The sequence below is a fragment of the Scomber japonicus genome, chromosome 14 (genome assembly GCF_027409825.1).
Source record: "Scomber japonicus isolate fScoJap1 chromosome 14, fScoJap1.pri, whole genome shotgun sequence".
Classification (NCBI taxonomy): domain Eukaryota; kingdom Metazoa; phylum Chordata; class Actinopteri; order Scombriformes; family Scombridae; genus Scomber; species Scomber japonicus.
The window spans coordinates 12,745,773-12,773,078 of record NC_070591.1 but is presented as its reverse complement, the minus strand read 5'-3'; the positions used below and the strand labels follow the sequence as shown (position 1 = coordinate 12,773,078).

Here is a 27,306-nt window from a genome sequence, read left to right as displayed (position 1 = left end):
GATGGTGGGAGGGGGGGTTATTTTGATTAAAGTGGACGGATTCCCTTCAGCTATTTCTCCCCCCGTATTGTCGCGTTGAAGTCAAGGATGTTTAAAGCGATTTTAAGTGTTTAACCGACGGCTGTTCCTCACACACACCCCTCCACCGGGAGAGAGAAACTTTGGGAATAACCTTTTTTTTTTTTAAAGCTGAGATGAGAAACTTTTCCAACCTCCGTGCTGTTATGCTAAGCTAACAATTACAATTTCAGTTTTAAAAAAAAGTTCACAAACAAGCAAGCCAATTCAAGATTGTCGGGAGACCGTGACTAGATTAGCAGGCGGCTTTGGAGGAGAAACGTGTCCGTCGGAGCCTCTCTTTCCTCGGTCGGAGCGGACGCTGCAGGTGCACCTCTTGCGGCACCTGCAAAAGAACTCACTCGGTAACCAGAGCTAACTTTAGCCTGTCCGCGTTAGCATGGAGCAGAAGTAGATGGCTATGTTTTTTGGGGGGGGGAGTACATTTTCTATCATAGCTGCTTTTATTTGAGGTTTACACTGTTATGATAATTTTGCCATCGATGTTGATTGATAGTCAGCCGTCATCCCAAAAAAAAAGTGGTGACATTAACTCGGCTAACTTTGCTAGCTAGATATTGACCCTCACACTTTCACCGGAGTGGCGACGTGGATAACAGGGTTGTGGACGCTCACCCCCCCTCCCTCCACAGGACTTTGGACACGGTTTGACCCTGGTGTGGGCTGCAAAAAGGAAGGGAATCCCCCCCACCCCACCCCCCTTCAGCTAGTCTTGTGGCTGTGACAGCATGAGGATTTTGAAAACTTTTTTGCAGTTTTAAAGTTTTTAATTTTGCTCTGTACGCTCTGCAGCCTATGGTGCCGCTACGGCCACCGAGAAATGGATGTCTCGCAGGCCGCTTTCCCAAACGGTGAAGGGCGGCCGGGCGGTGGTGATGGTGGTGGGACCGGGGAGCATGCCTGGACAGATACCCCCACGGTGCGGGCTTGGGCTCACTCCGCCCCGCTGTGCTCGACTCGGTCCCTGTGGACGGCCGCCTATGACTACGAGGCCAGCGGCGAGGACGAGCTCAGCCTGCGCCGCGGAGACGTGGTGGAGGTCCTCTCTAAGGACGCTGCCATCTCCGGGGACGAGGGATGGTGGACGGGTAAAATCAACCATCGGGTCGGTATTTTCCCCTCCAACTATGTCACCTATCAACCGGCTATTTACCGAATACCTGCTACCAGTGGGTCTGTGGGGGTACGAGAGCGAGTCCCGAGCTCGCCTGTCCAGATCCCCTTCAGTGAGCTGGTCCTGGAGGAGATCATAGGCGTGGGTGGGTTTGGTAAAGTTTACCGGGGCACATGGAAAGATCGAGAGGTGGCTGTGAAGGCGGCTAGGCAAGACCCAGATGAGGACATAGCAGCCGCCGCCGGCAGTGTTAAACAAGAAGCCAAACTTTTCTCCATGCTGCAGCACCCCAACATTATTAAACTACAAGGAGTGTGTTTGGAGGAGCCCAACCTGTGCCTGGTTATGGAGTATGCCCGAGGCGGGACCCTGAACCGGGCGTTGACCGGAAGGCGCATCCCTCCGCACATCCTGGTCAACTGGGCTGTGCAGATTGCACGCGGGATGCACTACCTACACGAGGAGGCCGTGGTACCCATCATCCACCGGGACCTGAAGTCTAGCAACAGTAAGCAAAAGATTTAAGTGTGTCTTGGTGTGTATGTGCTTAAGAAAAACATGATAAAACTAGAGAGAAAGATCCACTAACTTTATGAGAGTGCCATCCACCTGTTGCACGTTTTTCACATCCCCCTTTTTATTTGTGGTTATATTGTTTCCCAATTGAGGTTACAAACGTCATTTTAAGTCATATGCACCCCAGATAGCCTTGCGATCCTCGTCACATGTCACACAGTGATGGTTTAATAGTGTCTTCTTGATAAGGGGCATTAGGAAATATTGACCCCATGCTTCTAGGTTAATAGGAAAATTCAACAGCTTAAAAAAAACCTCCCAACATCAGGATCAGGGTACAACACTGCCCCTTTTTACTCAGGATGGATTCAAGGAGGTGTAAAATGTCTATGGATGTATGAAGTGGTGGGGGATGCCCTCCAGAGGATGTGAAATCAAGTCAGTTTGCTCAGCTGGGCTGCCCCCTCTGCCCTCAACCCCCTCCTCCTCATCTCACTCTCTCCCTCCCTCATCCTTAAACACACACACACACACACACCTCCCCAGCCCTCTCCACCCCAGGCTGAAATGCTGTTCAAATAAAGTCAGTGATTTACCCAACACACACATAACCGGACACACTCAGTCACCTTCACAGACAGACCATGTGCTTGACCAACCAGAGCTGATACCGGAGGTCACAGGGTAAAAGAAAACAATCTGCATAATTTCATAATTCCTGCAGTCATTGATGTTTTTTTGAGATAAACTCAGTTTATTGAGTTTCTTGGTAAGTTATCTGGGTCACTTAGCTTGAACTTGATTTAATACAGTAGGGCAACAACTGCAGTATTGTCCTAAATGCGGTGGTAAGTCACAACCAGTCAGCAAACCTTTAGTTCCCCCAGGCAAAAAAATAGTCCTGAGTCATATATCTACTGACACAGGTTATCCACTTGAACTCAGACATGCTGGTACGTGCGTAACACGAATCCAAACACAGTAGTTCTTTTTTCTGTTAATCAGAGGCAACTCTTATCAACAACACCAAGCCATGTGGGTACGAAGACTGAAGTCTGGTTCATCTCCGTTTAGCTGTGAAAGTGAAATGTGTTGAATGTAGAGATGAAAAACATGTGAAATGTACTCAGAACAGTTCCTCCATGATCAAGCAGGTTAAGATAATCCTGATTAGGGGATTTTTGAAATATACAGATTTCAGATATAAAGCGTCCTGTGTAGATAAATCTGTGCATGCAGCTCAAACACACACTTGTGCTCGGTTATCGTCACATTTATATGCAGCAAATATGACATGTATCCATTGTTATAGCTTCAGATGGGATAGTGCAAGCCTAATTATAGAGTCCACTAAACGTATATTGTGGTAAATCTGGAAAAACTGCATCCAGCCTAGGGCTGGGCGTTATGGACAGAATCAAACATCAGTGTTTCCCATTAATTATATAGAAACTGGCAGCCCACCATCGTCTAATTTGGGTCACAGTTTCATAATGAGCCAAACATCTCTGTACTAAAGCCCAAAATAGTTTAGAGCATATTTTTAAAATGTTTTTTAATAGATATAAGCTCTTAATTTTGCTCTCAAAGTGCACCGGAATGATGCATTTGATTTAAAAAATGTGCCCCCAGACTCTCCTAGAGGGTCACACTGAGGTCCAACAACCATAGTCTCTCAAAATTCTGTGAGAAAAACTGTAATAATTATGATATTTTTGACAAAATACCTCTATCGACCATCGGTGCTTTCACAAAATATTTACGAATGAGATTTTTGATAAATAATCATCAGTAATGTGGATATAATGACTAAGTTGATAAAGGCAGATCTGTTAAGCTCAGAAAATTACATTTTTACTGTAATGCAGCTTTTAAAAGCAGGAATAGACACTTCATATCACAATAGTACAATATTTAAAATCTAAGAAGATATCTATAAAATATCACTTCATTGCCCAGTCTTAATTACAGTAATTTATAATATATTTATAATAAAGTATATCCATTGGAGTAGAAAATGGTTTTGCATTTGATTATTTAAATAAAGCTTTTTCCTAATGCACATGATGCCCCCTTCCCGCCCCCCTCGCTGCTGCTGCCAGTGTAGAGAAGACCAACCCCTACTATAAGTGGTCTTATTTAAAGGTGGAGATTTGTGTTAATTACAGGGCAGATGGAGAGAAAGGATTTAACTGCTGTTTAGACTGTTTCAGCTAATCGGATGTTTGGTGAACATACACAAACTCACCCCACACCCCTCCTACCCCCTCCACTCCAATTCTAAACAGGCCTATTGCTTCTAATACAAATCAATGTGTTTGTGCTGCCACTTCACCGTGACTCAGAGACGTCATTAGAGGAGGAAATGACAACATATTCACACATGTAGTTATGGGAAGCCTTTGTGTATATACGTCAACTGTAAGCTAAAGGAGGACATGTTAAAATAAAAGTGAAATAACACTCAGAATGATGTTGATTTCTACCATTTGACAGCGTTTACAGGTGGTTGATCACCTCAGGGTCAGAAGTCTGAACATCTGCAGTCAGTATACAGTCTTATCTAAGCAGAGAGTGAAAGAAGCTGTATTTGTTTGCTTTGAACCAGGCCAGTGAGTTCACAAAAGACTCTTCTCCCTACACACAAACACACAAACGGCACCCTGCGGTGTGTTGGGTTGTTTTCCCAGTGAGGGGAAAAAAAAACTAGAATAATGCAGCTTAGAGAAGTACCGTAGTTGCATCTGCTGTTTGTGAGCCCGATGTCTGTTTACGTTGTGTCGGTCTAAAAGGATTTTCTTCATGGGGGGTAAAATAAAAGTTGAAACATTGCAATAAGTAGACTTTTAATAACAATCTGTCATTTTTTTTAATAATGAATGAGAAAAATATTTATTAGTGTGGTTTTATCTCCTTTTGTGTTTCCAGTATTTTTCCTCTCAAGGTAAACCAGGATATAGACAGGTGCATATGATATATGGGTCAATGATGCAACCCAGTGTCATTTGGTGTAACTAGTATTTTTTCATAAAGATCTGATTATTTACAGGGAAATAAATGTGAACTAAAATGTGGAATAAATATAATCCACTTTTGCGACACAACAGTTTTTTTTTTTTTTTTTTTTTTTTACAAATTTTACATAATTCGTCAAAACTTATTTAGAAAAAAATTGTGTTTTTAGGATATGTCTTGCTCAATATTGACAAATGCTTAAAAACTTAAATGTAGAAATACTTTTCTTTTTCATTTGATGTAAATGAAGGAATTACTTTGCACTTAAATACACAGTAGATGGATGAAATATTTCATTTTTATCATTCTTTTGTGGTTACACCATTTGACATTTTCAGGAGCACTCAGTTTTACTTTAGGTAGAAAAATGTCGGCAATGTTTCAAATGACATAAAACCAATCAAAATACAAACTGTACATATTAACAAACCTCATCCTGCTTTTCAAACTATTTTTAAAGATATTTTTGACGTGCTCATGTTGCCAACCCTCGTCACTGACCCATATACACCGAGCCGGGGAAAAAACAAAACACACCTACACATGTCTCAACCTTCACTCAATTAGTCAGGGTGTCATTTATCAACTGGCCGTGTATACATGCTCCACGTAGACAAACATACAGCTATTTGATCAATGATTAGCCTGTAAAGTAATATGTTGGAAGTCAGCAAAGATTTGTCCAATCTCTTTTGTGTTTTTCAACCTAATCTGTAAAATCCCGGCCTGCAGCGAGGAATGTTGCTAATGAGGGATAAAAGCTTAACATACGTTTGCACAATGGACTGGTCAAGCAGCGGTTGCTAGGCTACTGCAGCCAGAAGAATGGCGAGGACTCGGAGGGTCTCAAAGCCCTCGTTTTGTTTTGTCCCGTTCATATTTAATCTCCCAGAGAGCAGCGGTACTCTTTTATTGCCACAAACTGAGGGGGTTTCCCCTTCTTACTTCGTTATTTTTCTCCTTCCTTACCATCCCTCTCTTGATCCTTTTATTCTCTCTCTCTCTCTCTCTCTCTCTCTCTCTCTCTCTCTCTCTCTCTCTCTCTCTCTCTCTCTCTCTCTCTCTCTCTCTCTCTCTCTCTCTCTCTCTCTCTCTCTCTCTCTCTCTCTCTCTCTCTCTCTCACTCTCTCACTCTCTCTCTCTCCTTATTATTTTTTGGCACATTTTTTAAACTTTGAAGGATAATGCTGGAGTTACTTTTTTCTTCTTTCTTTTTTCTTTATTTAGTATTAAGCTACAAAGTTTCTGAAAAGACAAAAACGAACAAAGAATTTATTCAACTTTAAAAGTATTGTTTGTGTATTGTTTGTGTAGCTGCAGCCAGATAGCGCGTCTGTCTGTGAAACTACTAAATAAATAAATAAATTACAATTATGTGTAGTTTGTTCTAAAGTAATCATGTGAATTACACCCTTTTTGTTTATAGTAATGAAGGAATGTGCCACCTAAAAACAAAACTTTTTTTTTTTTTTGATGAATGAATTAATGTGTAGCTTTATGCCATGGGAGTACAAGTTATATTAGGCTTTTTTATGCAGTCAATAGTTGTTTGAAGTATTTTTAGTTTTGGTTTTGGTATCTGTAGAAGTTTGTTGATGTAAATTCAGTGATTTTTTTCTTTTTTAAATCTCACATCCTTCTTTACTCGACACTCCTCCTATTCATCACTCTCTTTCTCATTGACCTGATTTTCATCCACATCTGATCTCAACTTTCTCACTCGAACTAGGACTGATAGTGTTCATAGAGCAAAGCAGATAAGGGCAAGAAATCACAGTGAAACTTGGCCCCAAGACAAGCATGCACACCTTTGGATTTTCACGTCTTCAGCATGAGCGATAGTATGCGAGGAATGTGCGCTTCAAAATGCTGGTGAAACTGATGGAGCTCCGTTTTTGGACAGCATGTGCAACAGCATTCTCCCATCAATCTGAAGCTATTGTTAGACTTCATCACGCTGCCCGTGTGATCCCCTCCTACCCCCCCACCCCTCTCCCCACATGTCCATCACTCTGTAGCTCTACAAATGCCTGAAAAATTTAAAGATCCCCCAAAACTTCTGGACACATGTCTCCTACTTTAATTTATTATGTTATATTTTATTTTATTTTGGGGTTTTCAGTGAGCGCAGAGAAACATTTCCACTTTAAAAAATGATGAATGTAAAAACAGCTTTCTCAAACTCTGCACAGTGAAACTCAAACATTCAACTGTAGGAATAAAAGAGATTTAAAAAAAATATACCTTTTTTTGTTTGGGGGAGGGGCAAGAAGACTCAGAAGGCAAATGAGGACAGATAATATTTGTTGAAAACAGAGTTTAGGAAGATAACATCTATCCATCACTCAGTGAAACCCCTGTTTTGACAGAGGAGTCGTAGAAACTAGGGCAGTGTGCTACTACATGTGCAGATGACGAATGCAAATGTTACATCTGTGTGTTTTGTGCAGCATGCTGTGAGCAGAAGTTAAATATGAAATGGATGTTTGTAGTAATAAATCATGATCTTTCTCTTTTTTTTGCCTTTATTCAGCAGTTGAAGGTGCAGAGAGACAACAGAGTTATATGCAGCCAGCTTTAAACTGCAGCTCTTGTAGTTAATGTGGTTTGAGTCTGTGTCACCGGACACACTTTGATTTGAAGCAACTTGTCTCACTAAATGAGTTTTCTGTCCTGATACCAACTCTAATAACCTACATTTAGAGAACTGACCCATATTGAGCATCGACTCCACTCCAGTGCTACTAGTTTGCACACACTTTTTCATTTTACTTTGTGGCTCTTCCTACTGAGGGTGTAAAGTTTACCTTCTTCCCCTTCCCTTTGAGTTACTTCTGTGGGAACATTGAAAATCATACCTATTTTTTTGTTACTAACTCATTAAGAACTCATCACAGGAGAGAAAACAATTTGATTTAATGTATCTAAAAACAATCTTTTTAGGAAAAATCCTCATTTTCGGTTGTCTTGCTCGACTTCGGGACTACATGGACTCTAAAGGGGGGAGAAAGTCACCAAAGCTTGACTAGGTGTTGCAGGGCAACTTTTCTCCAGCTTCCCACAATTACCCCTGGTGACACACAGACAGTTACTGCCTGTCTTTTCTCTGACGAGAGAATGGGCAGAGGGGAGAGAGGAGGAGTGGAGATGCTTTCACTGTGTTTTTTATGACCTCTCCCTGACTGCACCTATTGTTGCGGGGCAGGGTGAAAAGGAAAAGGGCCCACAGCTGAGAAGAGCTGCCTTCCAAATCCACCAATCACCTCCACGGCTTTCCCAAGCACATTGATGGACACTAATACTGAGCTGTACACCTTTTTAAACATTTGTTGTGTTTTAATCATCATACTTATGGGTAAATTCAGGCTTAAACAGACACAAACTCGGAGAGGACGGACAAAGAGCAAGTGGCCCGGAGAGACGTGACCATGATAGATGGATTTAGCCGACCATTAGCCCTGATCCTTTTCCCATCAACCAGAATGCCTGGGGCCACTCTCGTTTCAGCCAGGAGAGACAGACAAGCCGGGGAATGTTTAGCTGCCTTGTTTCTGCTTACTACAGGAAGCCCACTTGCTCTCATGCTTAGTCTGTTGGCACAGTTAGGAAAATACTGCCGTGTCAAGTTAGGAGGCTACAGGCCAAATTTTTATAGCAACCATGTTGCATCAGAGCTTTGTTATGCCACAAAAAAAGAAGCCTCTGAATTATGCTTTATTTAGAAAGTCAATAATGTTTCTTGTATTGTTTTAAGTCAGATTGTTGATATTTAAGCAGCCTTTGAAACATTATTTCATATGGTTTTGTTGCTACAGAGACAAAGACAACAACAGTTTTTGTTGGTTGCAGATTAATTACGGTTATATCACTGACTATCACACCAGGTTCAGACTGGACGCGGAAGCGCCACGAAGCACCGCGCTCGGAGATTCTGGCGCCTGTGTGTGTTCATCTCGTTCTCTGATTAGACACAGACACACATCGCATTCGTCAAACAGGGTGATTAATGATTGAAAAATGGTTTTATTTTGAAATTGCTTTGTTTTGAAAATCGGATTCTCTCATTGTTGCTTTGTTTGACTTCCTGCTCGGCTTGACACCATCGGCTGCGGCGCGCGGAGAAAATAGACCAGCCGCCAAAATGATTGCTGCACGGCGCGTGCCGGCAGCAGGGCAGAGCGCCGCAGTGCTTTCTATGTGAACGACACCATTAGTTAACATGGGCACCGAAACGAATATAGCTCCGCTCCTCAGCACTTCGCAGCTAATCGCGGCGCTTCCGCGTCCGTACTGAATCTGGCCTGACTCTTTTTTGATCAAGGTAACATGTCTAAAACACTGAAGGTATGCAGGTAAATTGTCTTTAATGACCTTTTTACACTTGATGTGTTTATTACATGTATTCATCTGATGTGGTTAGTTTTGGTTTCACTTTACAATTATGCAGGTGCAATAAATAACTTTACACGACATACCTGCATCCTATTGGTTGGTTTATAGACAGACATGTGTCTGATGCATGATGTTGTAACTTAAGTGTTGATTAAATTCAACCTTTTATAACCAGAAAAAATGAATGTATAGATTAATTTAGTTGACACTCTGATAAAGTTATTATGGCATTACTTTATCTCTGGTGGCATTACTCTCACGTCCTTTCAAAGTACTTGGAAAATGTCTGCATTTTTTCAGTTAACCTTTTATAATGTCGACGGATTACATTTCAGTTCAAAACTGCTATAGTGGCTTGTTTTTCCTTTTTCTGGTTCTGATGATAGCCTGCTAGAACTTCCTGTAATTGGTCCGAAAGTCCAAACCATTCAAAAAAAAAATTCACACTAGGAATAAACCGGACCATGGTTCAGTTTGATCCAAACTGAGATCACCTATTGGTTTGTTTGGTCTGGACTGTGGTCTAAGGGAGGGTTCACACCTGTGACCTTGAGATAGGTGTTAAAGTCCTATTATACAGTGAAAGTACTGTGTACATAGGAATTCTAACTCTTCCAAATGAAATCACAGTTTAAGACTAATGAGTACATAATGTTGCTGAAAACTTGAAACTGGCTTATTATTTTCCTTTAACGCTTATTTGTGGACTTTCAGCTACTGTAGAGTAATGGGAAATAAAACTTGAGGTATTTTTAGTTTATAGATGAGAGAAGAAACAGTTGTTTGCCTTTTAAAAAAGTATTTTTTTCTTTTTAGCTTGAGGGGGATAAAGCAAAGGGAAGAAGCGTGGGACCTGCTTTGAAGGCAGCAGCTCTGCTTCTGATCTTTCCACTGTTCCACCATGAAAGATGGGTCTGCCTGGAGAACTGCTGTTGGAAAGGGGAATTAAATGGGGGTTGGACTGAGGGTGGGGTCTGCCTTGGAGGCATATCCATCTCCAGTTGCGGTTCACTGTTGTCCGCTTCAAAACATTTTTCTTTTCAAAAGAGTAAGAAAATATAGACTGAGGAAAAGCAGCAGAAGCATAGAAAGCAGCGTTTAGTTTAAGTTATCACCTTTTTTTTTTTTACGATACGTTTATAGAGCAGTGATTTTATTGTTTAAATATTTACTATCACAGCAGGTTTTATACATCACCTGTTGCTTATAAAAGTGGCTACACACAGAGGTGCTTATCAGTGTAAACAGTAGTTCACACCGTAGTGTTATTGATCGAGAATCATCCCAGTCTTTGAGAGCATCATCCCGCTTTATTTCCATTAGTATCAACGTCAGATAGTTGTGTTTGTGCCTCCATATTAATGATAAACCAGAGGAATAGAACAGAAAGGCTGTTTGTCGATAGAAATGACCCCCAGTATGCAGCCACGTTCATGGATGTGAGTTTATTATTTACTGTAACTGTTTTCACTGAGATGGAACAGTGTCTAGAAATACTTAAACCAATGAGAGATGCACTATTTAAGCATTCATTTTTGCAAGTGTAGACATGGATGCAGTGAACATCTTAATTCAATTAAGCTACATATTCACTTTAACACACACACAGAAATTGTTCCTATGGGTGAGTCTAACATACAAGATAAAGAAAAATAACTTGATATGGAGCTTCTTGTTGAAAACCTGCCAAAAAAGATTAACCTTTCCCAAATAAGAAACCTTTAGAAATGAGAAGAGGGTGAAGAGGTCATGGGAGGTGGACTTCAAAGGATGGCTGGTTGTCTGAAGCTGAACTACTGGTCAGTAAAATAGAGACCAGGATGAGTCCTCTGCTAATCTCATAATTAGTCAAATAAGAAGAGTCAAATTGTATGATATAGTGAGGAGCATGGTGTTTATGTAAGGTCTTATGTAAGAAGATGGCAAGCATCTCATGATGTGTAAGATTTGTCATTAAATGCCAAGAATTGTCAGTGTGATATTAAATTTAAGGTAAGGTCAGGTAAACTTTATTGATCCACCAAGGGGGAAATTCAAAATTGATACAACAGTAGCCTTGTAATAGTGAAGTGATTAAAATATATATATATATATATACTATATACAATCTCTACTGAATTGTACTGTCTTATTTGACAGTCTACAATCTACCCACTAGACACAGATGCTGATGTAACTACAATGCTACTTCAAGGTACTGAAAAACAACAGACATTTTGAAGCTCTGGACCTTCACTTGAGGACGTTTTCAGAAATTGGCCCTCAGAGATTTTTATTTATACCCCTGTTTTATGTGCTCAATATTAAGTTTGAGTACAGAGCCAAAACCGAAAAAGTGTCATGATGTGTAACTCCTATTCAATCACATGACATAGACTCACCAGTTAAACATCAATGACTATGTAGTATATTTAAGTTATTAGCTTTGCGGCTAACATAACCCAGTAACCAAACAAAATGTCAGTCTGGGGTTTAACGATTTTGTAGCATAACGTCAGCGGGGAGTCATGTAAACAGGAGCGAGGTCTTCTATCAGAAATTTCTAGAGGGCTGACACTGAAGTATCATGGCGCTACAAAGAAACTATTTGGCATGATATTCTATATGCCAATCAACACGGACGGGTTTATCCCAAAACCACTTTTCTCCTAGGTTGTGTAACTAAGCCATCGTAAGTCATTATAGGCGCACCGAGCCTGCTGGGAGGAATCTAAGGAATCACTGAGAGCGGACATGACAACAGGAAGTAGGAGTATATCACTAGTCTGGAGAAACCTGTTTGTAATGGAATTCCTATTGTTGCAGCCGGGGTAGAGGATCCCCTCAGTGCCCGCGGCTAGTAATGGCACCAATATCCCTGTTATTAGTGGAGACCCGTCAGAGTCTCACTGTGGTTAAAAGTAGTGCTTGAAATCACCTCAGACACATTGGAAATACCAGTGGGTGAAAATCTTAATTCATGAGTTTAAAAAAAAAAAAAAATACCCCAAATCAGATGATTTAAAAAAAAAAAGAAGAAAAGTTTATAAGTAAGAATGTGTTAACTGTGGTGATAATAAAGTGTTAGGGTTAGGGTTATTGTATTGTATATGTGAATGTCCTTTGATTGGTGCATTGCTATGTTTTTTGACAAACATGAATTGTGTTCATGTATACAGTGATTTCAAAATGAAGCCCCCATTTTAGGGTCATTAATGTTTCCTGACTTCATGGATGATGACAGAGAGACTCGTCAATATACAATATGATGGTGTTAATTGTGTACAGTAGTTCTGCTTGTCTTGCTTCTTGTGGCTGCAACTAAAGATTATTTTCATTATTGATTAATCTTCCATTTTTTCTTGATTAATCAGTTCATTTTTGTATAAAATGCCCAGTTCCTAATTAGATGTTATCAAATTGCTAGTTTTGTCTAACCATCTAAACACCCATAAAATATTGATTTTGTTTTCACATAAAGCAAAAAAACCAAAGAGTAAGTCATCACAGTTTTGAAACTTAAACCAGCAAATGTGTGATCTGACTGACTTTCACAATTGTTTTTGTTTTTTTATGCCATTAGATTATTCAATTGATCAACTGGTCTTTTTAGCTCAAGTTGCCTGTCACTGTTATGGCATGATTTTTAAAACCTTCTATACCAACATAGATACATTTTTTATTGGTCTAAAATAGTGTGAGTTTGAACAATCTTAATTTAAAAGTATGTGTAGCTTAATATTACTTACTTATACTTGATATTTTGAAAAGATCACTGGTATGGGATCTGAACTAGAAAAGTAACTGAATGTGTACAACTTATTGGAGTGGGTGAATACTAAATCAATGATATCATTGATTTTAAAACACCAGGCAAAAAGTAAAGTGTTTGTGTTTGTTTCAGTTTAGTTCATACACAGATGTTTTTTGTTTTATGCGTCTGACTCAAGGTCTCTAAGCCCATTCCCAACCCTGCTATCAGTTTTCAAGTCAACAGCTATCCTCCTTTCCACCCCTCCTGCGTGTAGCAGCAGATTTGCTTCAATCTTGACACATTGTGTTATCTAGTACTGGTCCCAGTGTGAGCTCAAATATAGTTAATCATTAGTTTTCTTACTGTGGTTAAACCATGCAAATTCTGCCTCAGATTGTTATGAAAGAAAAATCCGCCTATAAAATAACTGCATATCTGTGCACGGCTATGATTGAGAATTTTCTGTGTTATGTGTTTGTGTGTTTTAGCACGTTTTTAGTCCGGTGCGACTGTGGAGGAGTAAGTCCAAGGTCAGTGAGTGCAGTACAGCACACGCATCTGTTTTAAAGTTGTTTAAAAAATAGCTTTTAAACTGATTAACATACAACTTTATCAGGTTTACATTGTGATACAGTAGGTGAAGAAACTCGGATGCTTTGATTTGGTTTCCACTGTGTATCTTTTATCATTAAGTAGTTTTTGTTCCCATGGGAATATTAACAGAAGTGTCAACAATACACTCAGGTGCTTTATTCTGATCCTTGTTTGCCTTAAATTGTGAACTCTTACACTCAAGTGCCCCCGTCGAACCACCCAAAGGGATGTTTAATTACCTAAAGATTTAGTTTCTGTGTTGGAGCTGACGTCCAGTAGAATCAACACAGCTGATTGGACACATTTAACCCTCACATACTGTTCTTATTCTGACTCATAATTAGTATCCACACCATTTGCAGAAATATAAAAATGTGTATCAGCTTCACAAGAATGAAAAAAGATGCATTTTATTTCAATGTTAGTGTACTGTGGGACACATGAGGAAAAGTCCCACTAGAAGAAATGTGTATATGGTGTCTTTATGTGAGGAGACATGTTTGCGCCACTGCACTGTATGTTGTCACACGTTTCCCTTCATTACATTTGCTTTTTATTTTTTCTATTTATGACATTTTAGTAGTGCATTTTCTTCCTATTAAGACTGTTTTAACTCAAATTTTCTTTTTTGTTGTCCCTTTTCCCTCTAGCTTTGAAATTAAGAAGTAGTTATAATTTTAATAGTTCATTTTGTTGTATTCAGACTGTAAATAGAGTTGGATTATTAACTGTGCCTAACTCAATTTAAACTGATCTACAGTTATAGAAACAAACAGGATTCAGACACAATAGTTTGAATGCTACTACACTGTTAAAACCTCCACAGTTCTCCAAGACTCAACAAGTTCAAATGAGTTCAGTACACACATTTTTTGGCAGTGACAGGAGAGAGCTTTATAAGGTTTGAAGTTAATTCTTGCACGGCTGTGTTGTTTTGGATTTATTTGTAGATCCCAGAGCCCGAACAGGACAAATTCAGCACATTATACCATATTATTTAGTAGTTATCAAGTGTGGACTGTTTTTTTTTTTTTTTTTTTTTTGTGGACTGTTTCACACGTCAGCAGATTGTGTCTTTGCTGTAGCAGGAGGACTCTGAGGCCAGGTGTAGTGTTACAGGCAGGTTTGGAGGCTTCCCACTGTCTTTAATGTGTTAAACACTTTTAGAACCTGAGGACATTTGCTTTGTGGCGCTGTCAACCTTCTGTTTCTACAGTAATAAATGACCTGCATACCGCTGTTGGCCCTGTTGAATATCAACTATCTCCTCACCTGCACGGTTGTCTTTTTCTGTTACCCCCCTCATTGTGTCTCCCTTCCTCTTTCACTCCTCTTTTTTTCTCCTTTACCCCTCATGTCTGAAACTGTCATCCCAGTCCTGTCTTTCCACTTTTCTCTCAATCACTCATCACTTCATGCTTCTTCCATCTCCCTCTAACTCATCACACTTTGCATCACATATCTTCGTTTTTCTTTCTTTTCCGGTCTTCTCCGTGACCCCACTGTAATTAATCCCCCCTCCCTCCCCCCTTCCTCTCTTTTCAGTTTTATTACTTGAAACAATCGAGAATGACGATATCGGGAGGAAGACCTTGAAGATCACAGATTTCGGCTTGGCCCGGGAGTGGCACAAAACCACAAAAATGTCAGCTGCAGGCACGTACTCCTGGATGGCGCCCGAGGTCATCAAGTCATCTCTCTTCTCCAAAGGCAGTGACGTTTGGAGGTGTGATGAATAACACAAAACAAACAGACATAAGAATAAAATAAAATCTCATCTTTCTAACATCATTCTTCATTATTTTAAAATGTCCTTTCTCTATGTGTGTGTTCCTGCAGCTATGGTGTCTTGCTGTGGGAGCTGTTAACAGGCGAGGTGCCGTACCGTGGGATAGACGGCCTGGCTGTTGCTTACGGTGTGGCAGTCAATAAATTAACTCTACCGATCCCTTCCACCTGTCCCGAACCCTTCGCCAAGCTCATGGAAGGTAAATGAACATTTTTATAGTTGGATTTAACATTTAAGCTAAATTTATTACACAAGTTAAAGATTGTTCCTCTGAGATCATTTCTGAGTTTGAATAGAGACAAAGTGCAACGCATCATACTTTGTTAATCACGCCCACCAGAGAGAAAACAACCAATGACTGAAATACAAAAAAAAGCCCGTAGTTAGCTAAAAACACACAACAGAGGATTATTTTAGCACTAATGACAAAATCAGAGAGTCCATACAGTGTCTGATATTTATAATGAAGATGGCCGATCTTTTCAAGACTTAATTTGCCAAGCACTTCATTTTTCTTTTACTTACAGTTACATACTGTAATGCACACTTATGGTAAACCATGGAATGAACCTTTTAATGCAGTTTTTAAACTGTATAAATGTTAAAAGTGGTTTTGTCTCTTGTCTGTACAAAAGGAAAGTCAAATAGACCCATCGGCAATGTCACTGGAACTTTGATTTAAAAGAATTTAACTCAAGTATAAATTGGCAGAGAGTGTTGAGCAAAGTGTCTTTAACATCTTGTAATCATCATCAATTAATTCATCATGAATTAAAATTTTTATTGATCTCCTGTGAAATGCTACCAAATTCAGATGATCCAAAAGTCCTCTCTGCTCTTATGTCCCAAGAGAGCAATGGGCACGTATTTGCATATGATATGGGTTCGAGTTAGGGCATAATTTTTTTGGGTCATTTATACTTTCTGACATAATTGAGATGAACACAGGGCTTTCCATAAGTGCCGGCTGCCGGCCATATGGCCGACTACACAATTAGGTCCAGTCGGCTACTTAAATGACTATTATTTTTATGGCCTATAAGCTATAAATATTATTTTTCGATTTTGATAAAATCAAATGTTTCTCTAACAGACTGACAATAATGTCAAACTGAACCGCACTCATTAAAGTTGTGAGTCGCTCTGCTTGTACTGATAATAACCACAAATTACTCTGATCAACGCAGACTTCATTGCTCACGAGTGAGAGAAACTCATCCGCGGCTCCGACATGCGGTGTGTGTGTGTGTGCACGCGTGCGCTCAGCAGAGTCAGTGTGTCGGGGCCCTCGAAGACGCCTGAAGCAGAGCTTCTTTTGTCACTATAAAAATGGTACATCGACCGGTAGCCCCAAAAGATGTCCTACCAGTAATCCAGTCTTTACTTCAAGCATTCAATTAGCACGGCCTGCGACACGTGCTGGCATCAAAAGACACTGTTAGTGGTACAAATGAAACCAAACAGTCTCATAAGAGTGTATTTTCATTGTTACAAAGGGACAAATGTTGGCTGAGTGTTTAATTGTGTAGCCACCACTGCAGACTGCTGGTGTTGTTAATTCATAGCATACTCTAATAAGAGAGTTACAAGCCCAGAGCGCCTCATGATGCAATACTATTATTATTATTTATTATTTATTATTTTCAGTGCGTCTGGGATACACCCTAACCCACTAATGAATAAAAGAAGATGCAATATGTTGTTGTAGTAATAATAATAATAATAATGATATAGATATGATAATAATTTTTTAGATATTGATGATAATAATAATAATAATAGTGCAAATGTCTGAGAAATTAATATAGCCTGACTATTATGCAGGCACACTAAGGCTAATAATAATAATATGAACGGCTTTGGAGTAATGTTCTCCTGCTTGAATGAAGGAACATGAATGTTCATGTTCATTGTTTATTCCTGACTATATCTATGGAGAAAGGAAAGATGCCACCTAAAAGAAAATGATCTACAAATCAGCAGACTCAATGGATCTGTTTATGAGCTCCTAACATTAGAAGCCTCATTTCAGCAGCACCACACAGCAGCTTTTAGGCATTCTGCTGTTTGCTAGAAGACAGAAGTGACAAGAAGGCACTTTCATGTAGTACGAAGTTAGTGACGAGTGATTCATTTACCTTTCAGGATGGGTGGAACTTAATTGCCCAATGTCTCTGTGGTGTTTGTTTATGGTAGCAGTGAGTTTAATGTAGTGTTTTTATCCAGAGGGACTTACAGCTTATTCACTTTCTATTTTGTCACTTTGTTGTTGGCTTCATCCAATCACAATTTAGCCTCCTTGACATGTTAGTTCAAGAATTTGTTGATAAGCTTGTTTTTGGATACCATCATCATTATCATATGAGGGTTCCCACGGTCATGAAAAAGTTATGAATTTAGAAAAACTGTTTTACAGTCCTAGAAGTGGTTTGGAATTAGGTCAACTAGTGCAGTGCCTGTGTGCAGACATCCCAACCTGCAAACGCCTACACACACTCACACGTGCTGCATTGATAGTCACACTTCTTTTACCGATATATTTATCTATATCTTTTACATTTCTTATCCAAACAACGTCAAACTTGGCACTGCACTTACTCATGCCCGTAGTAAGACACCTGTCACGTTTGAAATCAATCGTATGAACGGTTCAAGAGATATGAGAATAACAGACACACAGACAGACGGACGGACGTCCTTGTCATTTATAGATAGATGGTTTAGAAAAGTTTTGAATTAGGAATGGCCCGATCTGACATCAAAGATAACAGATATAAGACAGGCTGCATGAGCTTGGACCTCCCACTTTTACCATGATTCATTTGATATGAATATACTAATGATTAATTTCTATATTTAGCTTTTTAATATCTTCTTATTTGTGATCTGGGGCCCAACGCTTCCTCTGGATGTAACTGCAAAATGCACCCATCATTTAGTGAGATCAAAGTGTCAAAACATCTGTTAAAAGGCACCAGAATACATGAAATTACATCTACTCTGTTAAAGGACCCACAGACACCCCTCTGATTTGACTATCCACATTTCAAATGCTTCCGTGCTGTACATGTATGATGTGCAACAATAGCCTCAACAAAGCTCTCCAACTGAAACAGTTGGGCCTGACCGTCCAGATTTGAGATGGCGGTAAAAACCCGCTATGTGGGCCTACCTTTGTTAAACTACTTAAATGAAGTCATGGATATGGGCTAAAATATGATGGAATAGTTATGGAAAAGTTAAGAAAATTCAATGGTAAAAATGTGTGGGAACCCTGTCATATACACACTGTGACTTAGGGCTGGACAATTAATCGAAATATAATCGAAACCGACATTTAAAAACTTTAATCTACTTAATTTTGCTAATATCAATTAATCGTGGTGTTAACTGTTGCCATGACAGTAAAGGTTGCATATGTTTAAAGAATTTGAAAACTTGTCTCCAGTGATCATTTTAACCCAAACCATGATCTTTCATAGTTCTAATCAAGTGGGTTTTGTGCCTAAACTAGACATTAACCACAGCGTCACACCTTAAAACATCATTATTTTCACTCCCTAAAGATACTGTGCGAAAATATCACAAAATATGGTGTGAGAGCAGTGTAAAATACAAAACAAAAGAAATACATAATTGTTCATCAAGGGTGGAGATAATCGTATTTGAGGTTAAAAGTTAATTTAATCGTGTTTTTGATTTTTGCCATAATCTCCCAGCCCTACTGTGACTTCATAGTAATAGCATTCAGGTAATAATGTGTGTTTTTAAATGTTTGTTTTGGACAGGCACTTGTTTTCAGTGGATAAACACCAAACCTTCTAAATCTATGTGATAGTTTTGTAATCTTCCACTGCGACTGCATTTATTAATCTATAATGCTATAATATGTTCATCCAGAGTGCTGGGACCAAGACCCCCACATTCGTCCCTCCTTCTCCTGCATCCTGGAGCAGCTGTCGGCCATCGAGGAGGCGGTGATGGCCACCATGCCCCAGGACTCCTTCCACAGCATGCAGGACGACTGGCGTGTGGAGATCCAGGAGATGTTTGATGAGCTCAGGACCAAAGAGAAGGTAGAGCAGACCCACAGATACAGATCATTACACTCTGCACACTGTCTTAAGGCTGACATGTGATAATATATACAGTGTGTGTACAACACTTCTTAATGATATCATTTGGTTTAAGCATGACATTTCCATTGAAACAGCTTTTACAGACTAAAAAGTTTAATTGGTTACTTTCATTGGACAGGCTAATCGCGTGTTTAACAAAACGATTCATTACTGCCGAGGTGCTTTACTGTACTTCCCCTTGTTAAGACCTTAATCTGCTTCCTGTATAAGTCTCCTGTCACTGGCTTAAAGTGGGGGGTTAATTAATGTTTGGAGAAACAGCAGGATCAGCACACAGAGCTGGGTCAACAAATGGTGAACTGAATGACACCGATACTGAAAACTCTACAAGTGTTTAGATATTTAATTTGTACCTTTTATATTTATACAATCTATTCAGTTTGTATTATATATTTATGTATTATATCTGGTTCTAGGCTATTAATATTGCTAAATCATCTTTTTAAGATTCATCGTTGTGCTCTATAACTTCCCAATCATCTAAATGTGTCACTTAAACACTCTGTACCACCTAGCCATGTGACAGCTGTAGCTACAATTTTCCCATCGCAGTTTCTTAAGATTACTTGTCGAATTAGCCACTACATCAGCAGATTTCCTGTAAACATCTCACAGTAATCTGTGTCTAGGTGGGTGGCTGAAGGGGCTTGACTGTAAAGCTGCTTTATGGAAGTCATCCAGTAAGGATTATTATTACTCAGCTGAGAGCAATTAAAGAGAAAAAAAGAAGGGAAGGGAGAAAGAGTAAGCCATGGGAGGAGACAAGACTGTTTAGCTGTGTAACGCTGCCTGAAACAGCAGGCAGTAATCTGTTGAAGCCAACTTGTTGGAGAAGAGGGAGAAGAAGCTAATGCGCTACAAACACTCCTGCTTTCTTTCTAGATGTCTGTCTGCAAGAGCTTTTCTGTTGTTAATAAGGGAATTCTACAGTGTTTTCTTACCTGTCTACCTTTCTGCAGGAGAGTAGTGTCTGAACTCTGATCTGTTACGTGACTACTGTATGTGCAGACATTAGGAGAAAAACTGCAACTATGACTAATAGCATGAAATCTTCAACAAAAACTGCCATGAATTTCATTTATACACCATTCCTGAGAGAGGGACTGCATGAATGATTATGTGAAAAAGAAACTTTCTAGATCCTACAGGCTCTTTTCATCTAAACAATACCAATACTATCCTATAATTGTCTGTTGCTGTCATGATGCTGCCTGTCTGTCAGCTGTAACCTGAAACGAGCTTTACTAGAGCAGAAAATCAAACAAGATAATCATACAAAATAGTTACAGACATGACAAACTGATTCACATCATCCTCCAGCAAATATCTGTCTGTCAGTGTGTCAGCGCTCCCAACAGAAACATCTGTCTGACCACATACGTGTGTTAATTTCTGCTTCCTCCAGGAGCTACGTTCCAGGGAAGAGGAGCTGACGCGGGCCGCCCTCCAGCAGAAGTCTCAGGAGGAGCTGTTGAAGCGGCGGGAGCAGCAGCTGGCAGAGCGGGAGATCAATGTGCTGGAGAGAGAGCTCAACATCCTCATTTTTCAGCTCAACAAAGATAAACCTAACGTGAAGAAGAGGAAAGGCAAATTTAAACGTTCCCGCCTCAAACTCAAGGATGGAAACCGCATCAGCTTGCCCTCAGGTGACCAAACAGACTAATCAGATGTAGTTACTTGGCTTTATATTTAAATTGGTGGTCAAAAGAGTGAGATTGTGTCTGTGTCCAACCTCAAGATGGAAATTATTGTGGTCCTGATGTGGTTCTAAACATTACTGAGATGCTTGAGTAACGGTAGCCAGCAGGTACAACCCGGGGCAGTGAGTAAACCTCACTACCCGACAACTTAAGAGATGTGCAGAAGTCATAAGATTGAGTCCAGTGCAGAACAGTACTTGACTACACCACACAGATTACACTCATTTAGATGATTCTGTTACCTTTCATACTCCATGGTTAAAAACTGATTCTAAAATTATCATAAACACATGTTGATCTATAATCATTAACTCTAAATGCTCTGAGACTGTAATAATGGTTTTGTGTGTGTCCATGTTACATTTTACAGACTTTCAGCATAAGATCACCGTGCAGGCGTCGCCCTCCATGGACAAGAGGCGGAGCCTTCATAGCACCAGCTCCTCTCCTCCCAGCAGTCCCACACTCATCCCCCGACTACGAGCATTTCAGCGTAAGACTTTTATGTTTTCTTATTCAAATTTCGCTTAATGAGAGGTGTGACTGTCTCATCCACCTCTGCCTTACAGTTCTTGTGGCTCTGTGAGTTCCTGTGAGTCAGGTGTATTTTTTGGCCTTGATTGAGTCAGATCTACAAAGGAGCTGACGCAGGCCAGTACTCTGGAAAAAATCACACCAGCTCACTGGGAATTTGGGAAAATAGGAACAGTGTCATTCACAGTGACAAAGGTCATGTGAACAATAGCTGCAGAGTCACAAGCAGTCATCCAGTTGTTTGAGCAGTTTGACTTAGCCACGGACCAACGCCTCTGCAATAACTGGAACAAATTCCTCTCGAGCGTTTATGATAGGTTGTGACATTCAGACGGAGGACACAGATGTTTGTTCAGATTAGCTGTATTTGATGATAAGCCTGCCGGAGGATCATTGATATGGATCACAGTTCTGCAAAATAGCCCAAGAAAATTCAGAGCAGCCTTAAAATCAGAAGAAGAGGTGCAAAGACGTAATCAGCAGGATCCAGATAAAAACAAACAGTTTTAGGCTAATGTTAGCTTTCTTAATGTCATCAGATTTGCTGGTGAATGGTTGAGCTCCTGTGTCACAAAATTATTTCAATAAATCCATGCATTTTTGAATAATGGTTTATGAACTAGAGCTTAACGTTTTGTACAGGTACGTGACATTATATACTCAGGGTCTCATTATGCATGTCAATATAGATGATGATATGAATCCATCCTGAAAAAAGCTCATTTACACACTAATTATTATTTCAGAAATATTGTAATTGGTGCAAGGTTTTAAACAGCCAAATGTTCACAAACTACACAACGGTTCATGTTACCTATTCATCATGTTTGGTAGATGTAACTTGTATGTTTCCCTCCTCAGTGATGTCCAATATGCAGAGGAACAGTTTGTATATTTACCAACAGGACGTTGATCTGACCAGCGAGCTCACATCCTACTCTGGGCTCACGAGGAAAGGCAAGCTAAAGCTGCTAGTTACTGACATGCAGCGCTGGTGTGGGCCTGATTCTTGCCGTGGACTAACAGCACTGAGTGCTGCATGTGACGTTTGGCTAACTTTGACGATTGAAAGGGTTCATTGCCTAACAGCTTCCTGTCAGCGGGGATTGTGTGTGCAGATTTACAAAGTTATCCTGATGTGTGGATTAAAACAAACAAGACTTTGGTGTTTGCTGCTGGTTTCAGTTGTTTCACACGGTGTCAACTTAACCTGAAAGTCTAACAAGCGAGGGACGATGATGTTTATGCCACAGACTGGGGCCTGTTTGCTGTTTTAATTCAAACATGACTTTGTTTTTCATATTGGTTAATGACTTTGTGGCTGGTGGCCCTTGTCTGTTGCTTTTGATGTATTGGTGGATTGTAGCCAGTCTCTCACACTTCTTAACAATTTCACAGAGTCTAATTTACACATATAAGAAGCTTTTATAACATCAGCTTTTCGGGTTTTGTTTTCTCCTTTTGAAAAAATGTGTTGAAATCTTTTCTAGAATGAAAAGGATCCATTTTTTCTCTCTACCATCTGGAGTCTAAACTCAATGATTGAAGAAATTCAAAGGGTAGAAGGTTCCCTTAAGATCCCTCAACTTTTAGCAGAGATGTGGCTATTAAGATTTTTCCTGCTGCTCTTTAACTACAACATTAAAATAATAATCGACCACTAGCGTAAGATTATTACTGGGGTTTTATGGCTGTAGTGATACCTTTTAATGATCCTAATACGCCTACATGTTCTCCCCTATGACGGCAACTTGCTGTGGTTGTTTGTTTATGTCTGTGGTAACTATTGTGGTCGCTGTGTTTACAGTTACTAAAGATGAGAGCAACCGTACATGGGGCCGCAGCACCCCCTTCAGGCCAGAGGAGTTTGATGATGTGAAAAAGGGAATCAAGAAGAAAGGAAGAACCTGGGGCCCCAGTTCAGTGCAGAGTAAAGAAAGGCCAACTGCTGCTGAGAGGTGAGAGGGAACACACACACTCACACACACACACATACATACACACACACAGAAAAAAGCAGGCCAACATTTGGGTACTGCTCCTAAACTGCAGAACCATAAACTCTTATGTCAGTGATGTTTGTTTTTTTTTTTTAGTTGGACTCATCTTTGTATTCTATACAGTAATACGTTCTGGGTTGAAATACACCACAGTAAATATTCAACACTTTCTACTTTCTAAGTGAAAATATTTTCAATTATTATTCACTGAATGTAGTTATTTTCTATCTTAATTGGTACCTGCATTCCTCTTAGACATACTTTCCTATTTCCTTCAATGAGAGAGTGTATTCAAACATTTCAGCCCTTTCAGATTGGTGCCTGTTTAAATAGAGACTTCTTAACATGCACACACTCAGACAGTATATGTGATGTTTTCTGATCTGGTTTCATTTGTACAGAGTGCGTCCTCTCTCGGACGGCAGTAACCCCTGGTCCACCAGTCTGGTGAAGTCTCAGAAGTCAGTCCCCCTCGCTGCCCTGTTTGCTGAACAAGGTGAGCAGAGAATCCATTGTTATTCTGTGCTTTTCAATTTGCAAAGTACATATTTATACAATACTCGGGTATTATTGCACACTGCGTTTCTGTCATCACTTTTTGTTGGCGTGTAGTCGAAAGTAGTTAATAAGTGTTTCCTTGCTGAACAGGTTTTAAAATGTGTAAGTGAGTGTAATGTCCTTAATTTGCCTTTCAGTCTTGTTAAACAAATACAATGACACATTGTCGTCAGGTGACAGGTGCTCTTACATAACCGGCGATGTTTGTATGGTGTAGAGGAAAGTTACTTTGGTAAATATTGAGTTATTTGTTTATAATGTATCATTTCTGGCTCTGTGTTTCCAGCGGGGGCCTGTAAAGATGAGGCATTCTCCCAGGAATGCCCGGACAGTAGCTCCAAACCAAAGCAGCTCAAGTTCCCCAACCAGGTGTACATCGATCTACCTCTGTGGAGGGACGAGCAGCAGCCTCAGAGCCCGGCAGGGCATTGTGGGCCGGGAGATTCTGGGGTCGGGGCAGCAGGTCAGGGTGGCTCAGCAGATAGCACAGAGGACCCCTACACCACCACATCCACCTCATCCACCTCCACCACCCCACAGCTCACTCCCACCAACAGCCTTAAGCGGGCATCCGCTCGCCGAAGGACCGACTCCGTGCTGTACGGTTGCGGCTCGTTGTTGGCTTCAGTCGTGCTCGGCTATGACATCAGGGAGGCGCTCAAAATCTCAGCCCCCGCTGAAGACTGTGAGCCCCAGCGAGAAGAGAAAGAGAAGAAGAAGAAAGAGGGCCTGTTTCAGCGGGCAACCAGATTCCGCCGCAGCACCTCACCGCCAAGCGGTCGCCCACGCAAAGACGAGGCATTGACAAACCACATCTCCCCCCAACCCGTCAATCTCATCTCCATGTCAGCCATTATGGAATGTAACTCCACCAAGTGTCTCTTGCAGTCTGAGGCCGAGGTGTCACAGTCCAGCCCGGGGAAGGTTGAGCTTGTGGTTGTCAATCATCACACAGAGCCATCAAGGCCTGGCCCAGTAGCCTCCACAGAAAGCCAGAGTAGCAGGACTGCAGCTAAAACACAGACCGCAGTACAAACCCAAAGCCAGCCGCCAGAGCAGAGCAACCATATTCCAGGAACACGTCTACGCAGAAAGAAATATACCACCAACCACAATAGTGAGTAACACAAAAGTGGGCAACGGGAAGCAGCATTTGTATACGGTTTAGAATATATTAACACTCATCACTCAAATCCATCTCCTCTGTTTCCAGCCAACGGCCCACCCACTCTGCCTCCTCCAGCCACACAGAAGAAGCAGGAGAAAGAGAAGGACGGAGTGCCAGAGAAGCCCTCCGGTGGGGACGCCTTCTCCAGACCACGGCCAGTGTCGTTCCGGGCCAAACCCCACGCCTGGGCACTGCTGCGAGGACGCAATAAGAGCTACTCCTTGGGCCACTACTCCGGAGAGAAGGCAGCACAGAACCTAAACATGGTGCTGTCCTCAGAGGTGGGGGTAGGCTGCTCCCTGCTGGACATGGACACAGAGGGCCAGAAACGAGACTGCACCGTGCCACTCTGCCGCATTCAGAGTTCCCCGGGACGGGCGTCCGTCTTTGAGCTGGAGAAGGAGTTCCTCTCTTAGGAGCGTTGAGAAGTGATCCTGCTGTGGTCGTAGCTCATCCCATAATACAATCTAGAGTGTTCCAGAACATACAGACAGAATTTTTTGGCCTAGAACTCCTGGAGGGTCTAGAACCAGGCTGCCTTTTTCATTTTTTTAAAAGGTTCTATAACATACACCACTGCTTGTCTTAGTTCTAGAACATAGTGATGTCAGTGTTCTAGAACCTAACCAAGACTGAGACTTCTAGATGGCATCTGTGTCACGGGGGTTCTAGAATGCGCATCTCAGTTTTGGAGGTCCTCCACACTGCCTTGTCTCATTCTAGAATGAGAGGTTGTCTCCCCCGTGGTTCCGAAAACTGAACAGAATATTCCACTGATACTTCGGTGCTCCGCTGCCGCCTTCGATCGCTCATCTCCCCCCCCCCACTGTCACCCTCTTCTTCTCTCGTTTTTTGTCGGTGCAGCTCAACGTTGACCGCTGCTGCAGCTTTCGCAACACAATACCCTCACCTTTTTATTTATATATATATTTTTATAGGTAATTTAATATTAAGAGACTTGACCTTACCTTAGCAACCAGCAGGACATACATTCCATGTCAGTTTCAAAGTCGTGCGATCACGCGTTTTAGATTTTTGGACTTGAGAATCATGCATGCATGTACCCTTAAAATGTTGAACAAAAAAAAAAGAATTATGCCTTGTTTGTAAATATTTCTTTTCCATTTTCAGCCTAATGCTGGCAGTTGTTTTGTATTGCGTATATGCTGTTTTATGACCGTTGTAAAAGTCAGCAATGCTGCAGTACACTCTGTGTTCTAGGGACAGGTTACATACTGAATCGTAGCAGGGATGCAAACATGTTTCCTCCCAGAATGCCCTGAAAATTTTAGAGCCGCAGGTAGAAAAACACTGGAAGGTCCTACAAAGCAGACATGGAATCTTTTCACTTAAAAGTTGGATACATGTTTTAATGACTGTTGCTAATGTGGATTTTTCTAAAAGTATCTATAGAAAAGTTTTCAATTAATATTTTCTCTCAGCACACTGCAGCAGAGCGGAAAAACACTTCAGCCATGAATGTTCATGTCAGGAAAACCTGCCTCAGGTTAATGAATTTATAATCTAATCCCCTGATGACCGGCTGGAATTGTAATGACACAGCATAATTTCAAATTTTAGTCATGAAGGATTACTACGCAGCCCAGGAGTGGCCACACAGGAGAATATTTATTTAGACACCGTTTGAGTGCAGCAGTGATGATATATCCAGAAAGTACTTAAAACAGCAGTCATTTCCTCATTTTATTTCATTTATGTGCTTTTTTTAGTATTATCTTTCATAATTTATGCAGACATATTTTTAATACTCAAGTTGGCCCACTTGCTTTTTTATGGGTATTGTTTTATTTCTATTTGTACACTACGTTTCAATTTAACATCAAGGTCCGGAGACATTTGTAGACAGAAGATGAAGAAACATAACCTGACGCACCAAATGGTTTGTTACACGAAACCAACTGAGAAGCAGCATTTGGAAACTGTTTGGAAATGAGCAGGCACTAGTCAAAAAATAC

The 27,306-nt window shown here is 40.6% G+C and overlaps 1 protein-coding gene across 1 annotated transcript; it reads left to right on the top strand.

Moving 5' to 3' along the window:
- Positions 1-27,306, top strand: map3k21 (mitogen-activated protein kinase kinase kinase 21). The gene is made up of 10 exons (XM_053332876.1): positions 1-1,700; positions 14,988-15,168; positions 15,282-15,430; positions 19,132-19,307; positions 20,776-21,016; positions 21,441-21,563; positions 23,412-23,562; positions 24,006-24,100; positions 24,449-25,279; positions 25,376-27,306. The coding sequence occupies exons 1-10, from the start codon at positions 899-901 to the stop codon at positions 25,744-25,746; spliced, it is 3,120 nt and encodes a 1,039-aa protein (XP_053188851.1). The 5' UTR covers positions 1-898; the 3' UTR covers positions 25,747-27,306.